The 13108-nt window shown below is 43.1% G+C and overlaps 1 protein-coding gene across 1 annotated transcript in view; it reads right to left on the reverse strand.

The window, feature by feature from the left end:
• Positions 1-2744: 2744 nt before the first annotated feature.
• The window catches only part of man2a2 (mannosidase, alpha, class 2A, member 2), a 50587-nt gene continuing 40223 nt past the window's right edge, over positions 2745-13108 (reverse strand). Inside the window, exons 21-22 of the mRNA XM_080736314.1 lie at positions 7782-7895; positions 2745-5125 (exon numbers count right to left, since the gene is read on the reverse strand). Coding sequence (XP_080592440.1) covers positions 4973-5125; positions 7782-7895 — 267 coding nt within the window. The 3' untranslated portion in view covers positions 2745-4972. The remainder of the gene's footprint in view (positions 5126-7781; positions 7896-13108) is intronic.

Below are 13108 nucleotides of genomic sequence, written 5' to 3' on the forward strand. Positions count from 1 at the left end.
AAATTTAACTACCGCCGCTTGACTAAACATCTCCTGTCAAACGATGTGAAACGTTGGATCAAAGCACACTTTAATGTATGATGAGAATGAGACTCTGCTCGTACACAACAGCACAGACCTGTCATCCATCAAGGCATTCTGTGAAGGAAGCCTCTTCCCGTCTCTGAGTCAGCATGCCTTTGCATTAACCATGCAAAGGCGTCCCTATCCTGAATATATTATCTGCAAAAACTTTCAAAAATAACAGATCTACAAGCTCACAATGCATCGTGATGTAAATCGGCCATTGGCTTCCAGTATTCATCATACGATGAAGTATATACTGTACATCTTAAGTGGCTTAAGTGTTTAATGCCATTTACGGTATGCCTCTAACCAACCAATGAGATTGATCAAAACCGGTGTCAAGTGACCAATGTTCCCCCTTTCACAATGATGCTGACCCAGATTAGACCTTGGAATAACCCGGGTATGAATCGTTGTGACCAGGGTCTGACAACTATTGTTGGCATTTTCACACCAATAGCAAGCCTCCAACCCCCTAAACCGGTGGTTCTCAAACTTGAAAATGTCAAGGTCCTTACTTACATCTGACAGTATACAAAAGGAACCAAATGGTTCCTTTTGTATACTGTCATGAGTTAGACTTGTTACGTTCGATTTAGAAGCCCCTCAAGGAACCCTGTGATTCCCTAAACCCCACTTTGAGAACCACTGCCCTAAGCCTAAGTAAGGGCATTGCTCTAACATCTGAAGTGGCCATTCGTTGCTCTAGTTTGAACAACTGTATTTAACCAAGAATATCATAAAATCTTCTAGAAATAAAAATCATTGAAGAACAGATCATTGAAGACAAACCAACAGTCAATTCGTTACCTTACCTTTATTCATTCCCAGTCTCAACTGTAGTTCTTTTATGCATATATTTCGACCACGTACTGTACATATCCATGGAGAGACAGGATATATACAGGAGAGATCAGTCCTTCACACACAAGTCCTTCTGAACAAGGGAAAAACAGCGCTACAACAAACAATCACATGGTAAAAACATTTACACGGCTCGACTCGGACACACACAGACAGACAGAGACACGGCTGGAGAGAGAGAGAGAGAGAGAAAGGGGCAAAGGGGCGGCGGGGGAAAGTGCAAAATAGGATGGTATGTGTGTTTAGTCAGGTACAGTACAAGGAAGAGTTCCCCCACAGCTCTGCAAAGGAGGACTCTTTTAATTGCCAACTGTCTGAGAGCCAACTATCGAGCTGTGGGAGGTACAGGCTAGACTGTTGAGTGGATGCATAGAACAGAGGCAGAGTGCAACAAAACAAGACCTCTGCTGGAAGAAAATAAATAACTGATTAAGTGATGGGACAGTGGAGCAGAATGAATCTGGGGTGTGCGGAATGAGACAGACAGGGGCACAGTGTGGAGGTTGACAACACGTCAGGAGGAGAGACATGTCTGGCTTCAGCCTGTGGGCGACGCGCGATAACACCGCCCACTGTGACTGCCAAAGACAGATATGGCCTGCATATGTGACAGAAGCACCTCGAGCCTAGCCATAGGGTAAAAAGCTGTGGTTCTCAACCTGCAAGGATATTGCGTTATCCGTGTATTGCGTGAGTGAGCCCCCCCAATAATTGATGGATAATATAACATTTATATAATGTGCCGTGTGTACAAAATAGACGTGGTGTTTGTGTCTTTAAAACCTTGAAAAGTTTGTTTTCATTGTGATGCAGCTAAATTGGAACTTGAAGTACACAGTACAGGGTTCCCACACATCTTTACCAATTCATTTCCCAAACTCTTCCAGAATATTTAACCCGATTTCCAGGACTATATAACAATAATTCAGCTCAATAACGAGTCACTTACTCCTATGCGCAATGCCCAAAGACAGGTAGTGTATGCCAGTGGTTCTCAACCTTTTCAGGTCGTGACCCCCGAAATAATCATATTTGAACTGGGGACCCGGCACGAGCACTAAGAGTTTTATTGTGAAAATAGCTGATCTACATGCTTACAACGCCTCTCAATATTTTCACAATTTCTGCCTCTAATATTTGACAATTTGGCCAATGTTAAATTGTCATTTCATAGGTATTAACAAAATCAATAACCAAAGACAATGCATAGCTATTTTCCAGGACCTTCCAGGACCCTTGATCAATTCCAATTTCTAAATATTTCCAGGAATTTCATGACCGTGGGAACCCTGACAGTATCTGCATCTGGCACTAATTTATTCTGATGTTAGACTGACGATAGGTTCTTGGTTTACCTACAGTATGAGCCTAGATTACTATTGCCATGCAGTTGATGTATTACCTTTGTGCTGTCCTTGCTTATTGTAAATCGCTCTGGATTAAGAGCATCCGCTAAACACCTAAATTGTAAATTGTACACTACATTAGTTACATTGCTCAAAGTCGGCACACAATCGATTCATCGATCATAACACGCTCTGAGAATGCACGCGGGGCCCACCCATCTCAAGTGGTCTGGTGTGTGGGCTAGGGCATTCACGAATAGTGATTTTTAGTATTCGAATTATTCAACCTCAAAGTATTCGAATAGTCGAATTTCGACAGGACTGGCCAAACTGTCAAGTGTTAAGTAAGCAAGAGGCGAACATTGTGAAAATAGCCGATCTACATGCTCACAACGCCTCGCAACGCGAGGCGTTGTGAGCATGTAGATCTGCTATTTTCACAATATTTATCTGTGGAACCGAGTCACATTAAATGTAATACCTACAATTCCAAGTGCTTGTCAGGGTGGGGGTCCCCAGTTCAAATATGTTTATTTTGGGGGTCATGGACTAAAAAGGTTTGAGAACCCCTGGTATAGAGCATTAACAAATTCATCCACCAGGGGCATTGACAACTCATTCTTATGACTTCCTATCTCGCCAAACTTTATAAACTATATGTTTTTAAAGAGAAAACAAAAAATAAAAATAAGCAAATATTAGACTTCGGGGAACAACGTCGAATAGTGACTTTGATATTCGAATATTTGGTGAATGCCCTACACTACATTAGTTACATTGCTCAAAGTCGGAAACACAATCGATTCATCGATCATAACACGCTCTGAGAATGCACGCGGGGCCCACCCATCTCAAGTGGTCTGGTGTGTGTGTGGGCCACGAACTCTTCTGAGATGTTCAAGTGGGCCCCGATCCAGAGGAGGTTGAGAACCACTGACCGCGATAAACAACACTATGGAAGGATCCCAAAAGACATAAAACAAACACAGTTCAAGCGGATAGAGTTGTAAGGCCTGATTTATACTTTAGTTGCGCTGCCGGCGTCTCACAAACGAAAATAGACGATCTACAAGCTCACAGAGCTTGTACGTCGGCTAATAGCCGATCTACAAGCTCACAGAGCTTGTACGTCGGCTATTTCCGGTGCAAGAAAACAAATGGGGGGTAGAACTCTGAAATTCTTTCATGTCGGACCGCTAGTGTCAGGCTCGATCAAACTCCTGTTTCATTGTCGTCACGTTTCGGATGTTTGAAAGAGGAAAATCTAAGGTACACTCCCCTGTCTCCCAGTGAGATGGAGGTGTTGAGAACTTGAGATAACCCAGCAGTCCAGGCCAAAGCCCCCAAGCTGCCCATGATGATTCACAACGCAGTACCACAGTACGAGCAGTCCATCATAGTGCACACTGTAACCTCACTACACCCATAAATTCCCCCAAGTATTCACACCAACATAACTACACATACCAATACACTTGCCATATATTAAATATGAGGTATAACCTTGTCCGACTCGTCTACCAGCATAAAGTATGGGACACGACAGCATATAGTACTCTCTCTCTCTCTCTACGATGGTGAGCTAAGCATAAATAAAAAAGAAAAAGCTGGAGGAATGGTTTAGCATCGTTTTAAATAGAACATAACTTAAAAAAACTCTACCACAGATCTTAACACAGTTTTGGGACACAGCTTGGAGAGGCTTTGGGGATGGGGGAGGGTGGGGACAAAAAGAAAAGAGGGTCATTGAGCAAAGTGGAGGAGAGCAAGCGCTTCAGTGGTCCTTTAGGAGACGTTTACCAAAAGGGAATGTGGGTGGGTTTTATGTACTGTAGACGAATGATGGCAAAACCTTACTGAATTGAATTGAGACCACAAGGTGTCTCAGAGCAGGACAGTTGGATTTCCAGTTCTGGCATACAATAGCTTTACAGAGCCATAACCAGGGGGCTCAACCTGCCAAAGTCACCACACATTCACTTTGTACATTTACACTCCCGGACTCGGCTCAGTCCAAAGAAAAAGAAAACTAATTCGGACCTTATTGGATTTACAAGACGAGGTACAAAAAAACACGAAGAGCTGTGATGAGTTCCTGCTGCGGTCAAAAGTCCACAGTCCAATAGTAGAAAAACTAACAAAAAACCGAACAAGTGAACCAAACATAATGGTCCAAATAAAGCTTTGCAAATTGCACTGATGATCCAGCATGAATCCCAGTTCCCCGAACCTGTGATATTTACATTCAGTAGTTAGTCCAACCGGGGGGGGGGGGACAAGTTCAATCAAGTTTTTGTAAAAAAAAAACAAGAAATGAAATGAGATGTATTCTTCAATAACTACTCCAGTGAAGACACAGATGCCCACTACAATTTTTATCAGTGGTTCAGTCTTTGTTTTGGCTGCAAAAATTCCACTGTCACGTCTGGAGCCACGGCAATGGCTATTGTCTGCCCCCTGCTGTGCAGTCTGTCTTGTTACAGTGGAACTTGCTTCCCCTGGATTGCAGTGTTGTATGTGATTCTTGCGTGTGCCGCGTAAACACAAACACACACACACACACGCCGATGGAGAAAATAGAGAGACCCAGACGCCCCCTCTGTGCTAAGAATCAGTCTGAACACATCCAGCCGGGACTGCTGGTTTTGGTCTCGGCGTGGTTGGGTTTATTGCCAATATAAGGTGCAGGCTTGCTCTTAGCGCAGTTTGATCTTGAAGGCGGAGATCTCCATGGGGTCCAGGCTGATGGTGGAGTGGTTGGCCAGAGGCGCGCCGGGGTGCATCAGTGTCAGAGAGATGGGCTGCAGCAGCTGCAGGTCCAGGTTCCGGAACAGCTCCGACACGGCCAGCTGTAGAGAGAGAGAGAGAAAGAGAGACAAGGTCGCAGAGAGTGGGAGACACGGGCACAGCAGTGTTCGTTCCGTTGACTGAAACTTTTGAAGAAAAATGTTAGTCGTCTACCTCAGGGGTTCCCAAACGGTTTTGTCTCAGGGCACCCCATAAATATTTTTTCTTAATCCGAGGCACCCCTACATTATAATTTTCACTCCCAGCACCATATATTTATAGCATATCGTCGTTGTCGGGTGTAAAACGTATATGTCCAAAGTCGTTCATTTTGTATTTATCATCTATAAAATGTACAGTGAAAATGTAGTGAAAACAGCAGATTTACAAGCACACAAAGCCTCGCGATGCCTGTGCGACAGTCTTGTATGATGAAGCTGGCCTTTGCTTTACCAAAAGACGTACACATTTGAAACTAGAGATACAAGGTTTCCGCCCGACAGTGACGATATTTTAGTGATTATGTTGTGAGGAAAATGTTGAGATAATAGCCATTTTGGTTAGAACTGACTGAAAATAACTTTGTACTTCAAGTTTAAAACGATACTAAATATATATTTTTTAAGTGTCCAAATAAATTCCAAATATTATCGAATTATCTCGCGGCACCCCTGGACTGCCATCACGGCACCCCAGGGTGCCCCGTCACCCACTTTGAAAACCCCTGGTCTACTTTCACCGACAAAAATTGAATAAAAACTAAGCTATGATGACTAATATGAAGAGTAGATATATTGACTATTTCATCAACAAATAAAAACTAGCGAACTAAAATGTTAGGTAGGCAGGCACTAGTGAAGAAGAGATCTAGTAGAACTAAAAGTAATTTCATGTTTGGTTGCGCTCAGGTGTTGCCCTCTGAAAATAGCACATCTACAAGCTCACATCCACCATCCTACGACGCCGTCAAAAATAGCAATTCTAATAAGCCCACATCGTGCTGTGAGCTCATAGATTCTGTAATTTTCCGTCCGAGATGTCATCATTATACAACAAGGTATAAACGGGGCTCGAGAAGGAAAGGCGGCTGAGTGCAACAGAAAGAGATGAGCCAAAGGGATAAAGGAAATGACATTATAGACGGATAGCGAAGGGATTGATTTCCTGTCAGAAGATGTGGAAAGCCCTGAATCCCCTCGTTCCCACAGCATGAAAAGACTATGTTACGCAGTGTGAAATAAAACTCCTGGTGCACGCCCATCAGTCAGCGAGTGTGCGTGTGTCGTATATAGGGTTTCCAACCGTCCCGTAAAATACGGGATCGTCCCGGTTTTGGAAACTAAAAGACGTGTCCCGTATTGAACTGATACGGGACGCTCTTTGTCCCGTATTTTAACTGCTTTAGTGCCTATCCCGAACTAGTTCGGGATGATTTGGACCGTCCTGGGTGCCTATTCCGAACTAGTTCGGCTTTTTTTTTTTTTCAAGCCGGGCCGCCGGTCGGCATCTGTTTACACGGCCCGCGAGACCGTCGCGCCGCCGATATTTACCATCCACTCCAATGCAATCCAGGATCTTTAGAGCTCATTTTCTCTGTTCCATGCATATCCATGAGGTGTGCAAGGTTTAATCATGGCTAAATTGCCGAAAATAGGGCTTCTAAAATGCTTGGTAGCCAATTGCTAACTTCAAGCTAACTTCATCCTGTCCCTGTTGATGACACAAAGGAAAGTGTTCAGGCTTGTCATGGCTGCGCACGGCTTGTGCTGTTACAGCGCTTGTGGATGGGTGTTTTCTATGGCCACTGGGCGCCCTCTAGTGGTGAAAAGGTGGCATTGAAAGCGTTAAGGTTGGGGGATAAATATGAATGACGGGATGATTTAATTGAGAAATTACAGTGATTCTGCCTGTCAGTGAGCTTCCACTTCCACTCTGCTCTCCTCTGAGACGACAAGTGCTGCATCCCATTGCTGTGTGAGGCGCTGCGCTGTTTGTAGGCAGCTCATTGGCTCATTAACACAGTGTTGCTAAGACACAGTCTCCGCCCCCTACACCAATCCCATGGGCTGTAGGTTCAGTCCACAAGTTGCCTGCGAGAGACAAGTGCGTGCGAGCGAGCATACGACAGTGCTCGGCTCAGAACATTGTTTAATGTCTTAAAAAAAAACGTGTGACAGAAGATTGTGTACAAACAGATTAGACATGAATCCATGATAGGTGATAGCCTAAACAACAAGGTGAAAAAGCAGGCAAGCAAGCAGAAAATAAGCCATGGGATGGTATTCCTGGGAGCACTACAGTAGTCTTGTCTGCCAACTAAAGCGACCCCAGACTGGCTGGTATGTGAAATAACATAAGCATGCGTTGATTTTGTTTTTATTACTGTATGCCAATATGATTAAACTAGTGTTGGGTAACCAGAGTGGGCACATAAGAACCAGGTAGACCTATATGTTTTGTAAAATTGAGAGAAATAAAATATAGGACTACACTACATGATTTTAAGGTAATAGGTTAGGTGGCCCAAAGACACCCGAATTAATATTGTGAAAGGAAAAATATGATTTAATATAGGAAAATACCAGTTTTAGCCAGCTTTATAACCGAAAATACCCGCTTTTTCGGCGCCACAAGTTTCATTAGGAGGTGTCCCGTATTTGAAACTCTGGGAGTTGGCAACCCTAGTCGTATAGTTACACTGGATGTGTCAACACTGACCTGTCCCTCTGTGGTGGTACAGTTGAAGCCCAGGTTCTGAGCCTCCAGGCCACAATCCAGCCCTTTGCGGTGGAGTATCAGGGCAGTGTAGGGGGAAGGCCAGTGGGGGTCCTGCTGCTCACACACAAACACACACATAAAATGTCAGTGTCAAGCTAAAGAAATAAAAGAAAAATCAAATAAATAAAAATACAAATTAGAAAACAAATGTTTAAGAGGTAGTGAAAATAGCCGATCTACAAGCTCGCAACGTGGCACGAAGCGACGCATTGTGAGCTTGTAGATCAGCTATATTCACAAGTTTTGGGGTCAGATTCGGAAAGCTAAATAGTTGTGATCGTGTTAGGGTACAAAATAAAAACTTTACCCAGACACAGGCTATTTTACGTTGCAGAGTGACACATTAAAGAGTTACATATTGCCATTTTGTAACATACTGTTACATAACTACAGTATTTGATATCCCTGCTTGAGTTTCTCCAAGCAGGGATATTGGCCCTGCGATGGCCTCAGTGCTGGCCCCATCTTGTCCTTCCTTATTGGCTGTGTTTTCCCCTGTTGTTCCAGGAAGTTGATGGGTGGAGCCGAGACCTTTACAATCATAGGGAATATCAGCACTCACAGGAATGTCCTTTAAGGCAATTTTATTCAGTTGGCACAAGCAGCATACGGTATGGCCAGCATACAGAGTTCTATATGCTCCGCTGCCTGTGCCAAGTTAACTGAATAAAAAGTGCCTGAAGGACATTTCTGTGAGTGCTGATATTCCCCATTGTTATAAATGAACCTTTTCAGACAATTTTTCCAGTAATAAACTCGTAAAATAAGTTGTGCTGGCGTTCTCTTGTAGAGCTTGTCAGAGATGCAACACACATGAGCAGGCTGGGCTCAGGAGGCCCTATTATATAATATCAGACCTGTCACCTGCAATATCCTCTCTCTCTCTCCCCCTGGCGTGTCGACTGATAATGTGATTTGTTTGTACTTTCTGTTTCACATAGACATACATACGCACTCATAAGCCCACATGCACACAAGCACAGAGATCAGTAGCTTCTGGGTATACATCATTTGATTAGTTTAGTGCTTGGGTTTGGTCAGCTGTGCATGTTGTTAGGACTAGAGCTTAATGCTTGGGATGGTCACCATGGCCCAACAGTGTTGATTGCTTGCACATGTTAGAACTGGAGCTAGGGCTGGGTGATGTGACTTTAAATCATTATCATGATTATTTCAAACTTCTGCCTCAGTTACGAATAAAGGGGAAAATAGATGATTTACAAAATCATAACACGCAACGATGCGGCGCATTGTGAACTTGTAGATTGTCGTTTAAAAAAAAAAGGACAATCTACAACAAAGTATAATGTACAACAAAGTATAATACCATGTTCAGTGTTTAATCAATTTAGTTGATTTGAAAGAAATCTATGAAAAATCTTTCATGCCGATTTGTTGATAAATAATATACAAAAATTGTCACGCAAAAACGTGCTTCTCGGTTATTCGATGAGCAAGGTTAAGTCGGTTCATTGGTTCTAAATTTCTGTTTTGACATGTTTTTGGTTAATTGCCCAGCAGCCCTAACTGGAGAGAATAAAGGAAGGTTTCTCCATTGGGATTAGTTTATACAATCTTGGTGGTGTTGAAAACAGTTAACACAAGCTACTGCATCTCTGGAGCATATCCCTGGACTCGAGGGGTCTTTGTTTGAGCAGTTGCCTTTCCTTGCTCTAGTGCTTTTTAGTGCATAATTACCCACTGCAAGTGGGTAATTGCATGAAGACTTGGATTGAGATTAATATGGTTCTGGGTAGGTAGGTAGTTAGCGGGAAGGCTCTGATTTGTATTTTACCTCTGGGATCAATACAGCCTCTATTATGGCGACTGGTCTCAAAGTTTGAGGAACTTTTGGAATAATTGTATATCGTCGTTGTCGGGTGGAAACCTCGTATCTCCAAGTTTCAAATGTGTATGTTTTTTCGTAAAGTAAAGCCCTGCTTCATCATACAAGGCCGTCGCACAAAAGTAGTGAAAACAGCAGATCTACAAGCACACAACGCCTCGCGGTGCGAGGCGTTGTGTGCTTGCAGATCGGCTGTTTTCACTAGTTTAAATCATTTTTAAAATGAAAAATGCAAAACGAACGGTTTTGGACATACCAGGTTTTCACCCGACGATATAATAGTAACTTTTGAAGCTCGTTGAGCATTATCATGGCGGACAATAAAGGGTCATTGTCGAGGCCTGTGGAAATTGTGTTTTTCCAGCAACATTGCAGAATGCAAGTTACAGTTGTTTGGTGAGTCTGCGGTTTCTCCCACAGTAGCGTTAACCTTTGAGCAGTGAAAAAGAGCTGCCGCTGTTGGAAACGGAGAGCGATAAATAGAACACAGAAAAGGAAGTCTTGAGATTCTTTAGAAGTGTGTCTGGACAGTTATGACTGCTTGTACAGCGGTGCAGTCAGCATTTAGCGGGGGGGTTGGATGTGGCAGCGCCTGATGATTCTCTACTGTGCAGTCACTTGAAGAACTCTGCACCGCTTCGAAACGTAGAGTTTGTTGGCTCACTTGACTGTTGGAAACCATACTAAATTGGCTGAATTGTTAAAAAGTTATCCATCCGTATAGAGGACAGGCTCTCCAAAACGAATCCGACTGAACAAGGACAACATGATATTGACGCAGGCGACGCAAAATAGAAGCAAACTGCCTCTCTGAAGAGAAGCAGACAATAACTGTTGGTGAAGTTAAATTTAAGCCTAGAATTATTGAATGCTTTAACCAGTGAAAAATAGCAGATATACAAGCTCACAGCGCGGTGCCGCGCTGCGAGCTTGTAGATCTGCTATTTTTGAAAAAGTCGTGAAAATGTGTGCAAATCTTTGAATAAATGTATTTTCAAAGCGAACGTTTGTAACTCAAATTTTGCTTCTGCGTGGTCCCTGGAACTAAATATTTTGAGATGGGGGTCCGTGGCCAAATCTATACTATAATTTTGCGAATGTCTGTCTGTCTGAGTGTCTGTCTGAGTGAGTGTCTGAGTGAGTGTCTGTCACAGCGTTTCTCCTCAGTGGCTGGAGCAATTGATCTGAAATCGCATCACCATTAGCATATGAACACACCTGACATAACTGTGAAGCCCGTTTGTCACTTTCACAAATCGTATGCTGTATATTAGCATTTTTATGGTGTATCTACTATCTATTCTGCATCTAGCATGAGGCACATCTATTCTGCATCTAGCTTGAGGAGGCAAAATGTTTAACCAGCTCTGTGTGTGTGTGTGTGTGTGTGTGTGTGTGCAGGCAGGCGGGTGTGTGTGCAGGCGGGTGGGCGGGCGGGCTGGGGGGGGGGGGGGGGGGGGAACAGTATCTCTGTAGCCATTAAACGAAACGGGTTTCTTATATTGATGCTCCTACATCATGCAAGCACCAGTTAAAGTTACTTTCCATCCCTCATATACTGTGTGCACAGTGCACATCCCATAACCCACACACTGCACATCATTTTGGAGCTCATATCTTTGAACGGGTAAGGGCTAGTACATATAATTTTGCGAGTCCTTCACATGAAAAGGTTTGAGAACCACTGACATAGTAGTCTCTCAAGAACAGGCTAACTGAGCTCCATTTAAGTGAAAAGGACCTTTTCTTTGACGATGGCTGGCCATATTGCTGACATAGAAAAATAGGTTTTTCAAAAAGTCTTCAAAAGGATTCAAAAGACACTTATAGAATCGTGTCAAAATTCTAAATTTGACGATTTTTCAAAAATAGCAGATCTGCAAGCTCGCAGCGCGGCACTCGGTGCCGCGCTGTGAGCTTGTATATCTGCTATTTTTCAATAGTTAAAGTATAAAATAATGATACACAATAATGTGTACCCGTTCTAAATGGGTTAAGTACGTGCTTGATGTGCACTCGGGTGGTGCAGGGGTAAAGTTCCTGTCCTCCTGCCCAACACCACTACGGCTTTGACTTTGAATCCTACGGTGCATACGGCTTGACCGAGCGTTCCAACAAACTCAACTGGCCGTGTTCAGAGAGTGGGAAGCCGGGCAGGGAGGGTGAAATACATACTCCTACATTTTTGGTCAGGGTGCCCGTTCAGCAATGACATTAACTGGGTTGGATAGCATGTTCCTCCGCAGACTAGGGCATTCACCAAATATTAGAATATTCGAATATCAAAGTCACTATTAGACATGTTCACCGAAGTCGAATATTCGCTTTTTTTTGTTTTCTCTTTAAAAAATGTATAGTTTATAAAGCTTGGCTAGATAGGAAGTCATACAAATGAGTTGTCAATGCCCCTGGTGGATGAATTTGTTAATGTTCTATACTAGGGGTTCTCAAACCTTTTTAGGCCCTGACCCCCAAAATAAACATATTTGAACTGGGGACCCCCACCCTGACAAGCACTTGGAATTGTAGGTATTACATTTAATGTGACTCGGTTCCGCAGATAAATATTGTGAAAATAGCCGATCTACATGCTCACAACGCCTCGCAACACGAGGCGTTGTGAGCATGTAGATCGGCTATTTTCTCAATGTTCGCCTCTTGCTTAGGCCTAACCTATAGAATAGGGCTAAATCAGAAATTAGCCTACAAAACAAATATGTTGCTACATACTGTACATGTACTGTAAGCCCCTCCCAAACAGCAAAATGTGTTCCCGGCCTGAATGGGTTAATATTTGACAGTTTGGCCAGTCCTGTCGAATATTCGACTATTCGAATACTTTGCGGTTGAATAATTCGAATACTAAAATTCACTATTTGTGAATGCCCTACCGCACACACTATAGTGTAGTCTGACTACACCCTCCTGGTGAAATTACTCATTGTTAAGTGAAAAGAAGCAGCTGGTGACTTCATGTATATCACGTGAGGACACGCGTGCTCGTCTAAACCCTCCCACATGACCAACCTCCAGGGTATATCAGTGATGGACTGTATTGACCAAGTCGGTGCCGCAAGTACTGTATGTGAGAAAATCCAATCTATTAAATGGCTACTGGCAGTTGCCATTAAGCCGAAGAGCTCAAGAAATATCTGCTTTCATAACACCATCTGGGCTTTTTTCCCCCTTTGGAATTGGATCTTCTTTGATTCCCTGCACCACAAGAGAGACAAAGCAAGGAGTGTGTTTGTGTGTGCTGCCTTCAAAACTTATCTCTTACCGTCATGGGTTTTGATTAAATAACTTACAATCAAAACTCACAATGCATCATTGGCTATTTTTCTTGTTTTGCATTTCCTTTTTGTTTGAATGACTATGAAATGTGACTTTGTAAAAGCCACTATGACATCTTGGTATGGTT

Source organism: Nannobrachium achirus, assembly GCF_963921795.1.
Source record: "Nannobrachium achirus genome assembly, chromosome: 11".
NCBI classification, from domain to species: domain Eukaryota; kingdom Metazoa; phylum Chordata; class Actinopteri; order Myctophiformes; family Myctophidae; genus Nannobrachium; species Nannobrachium achirus.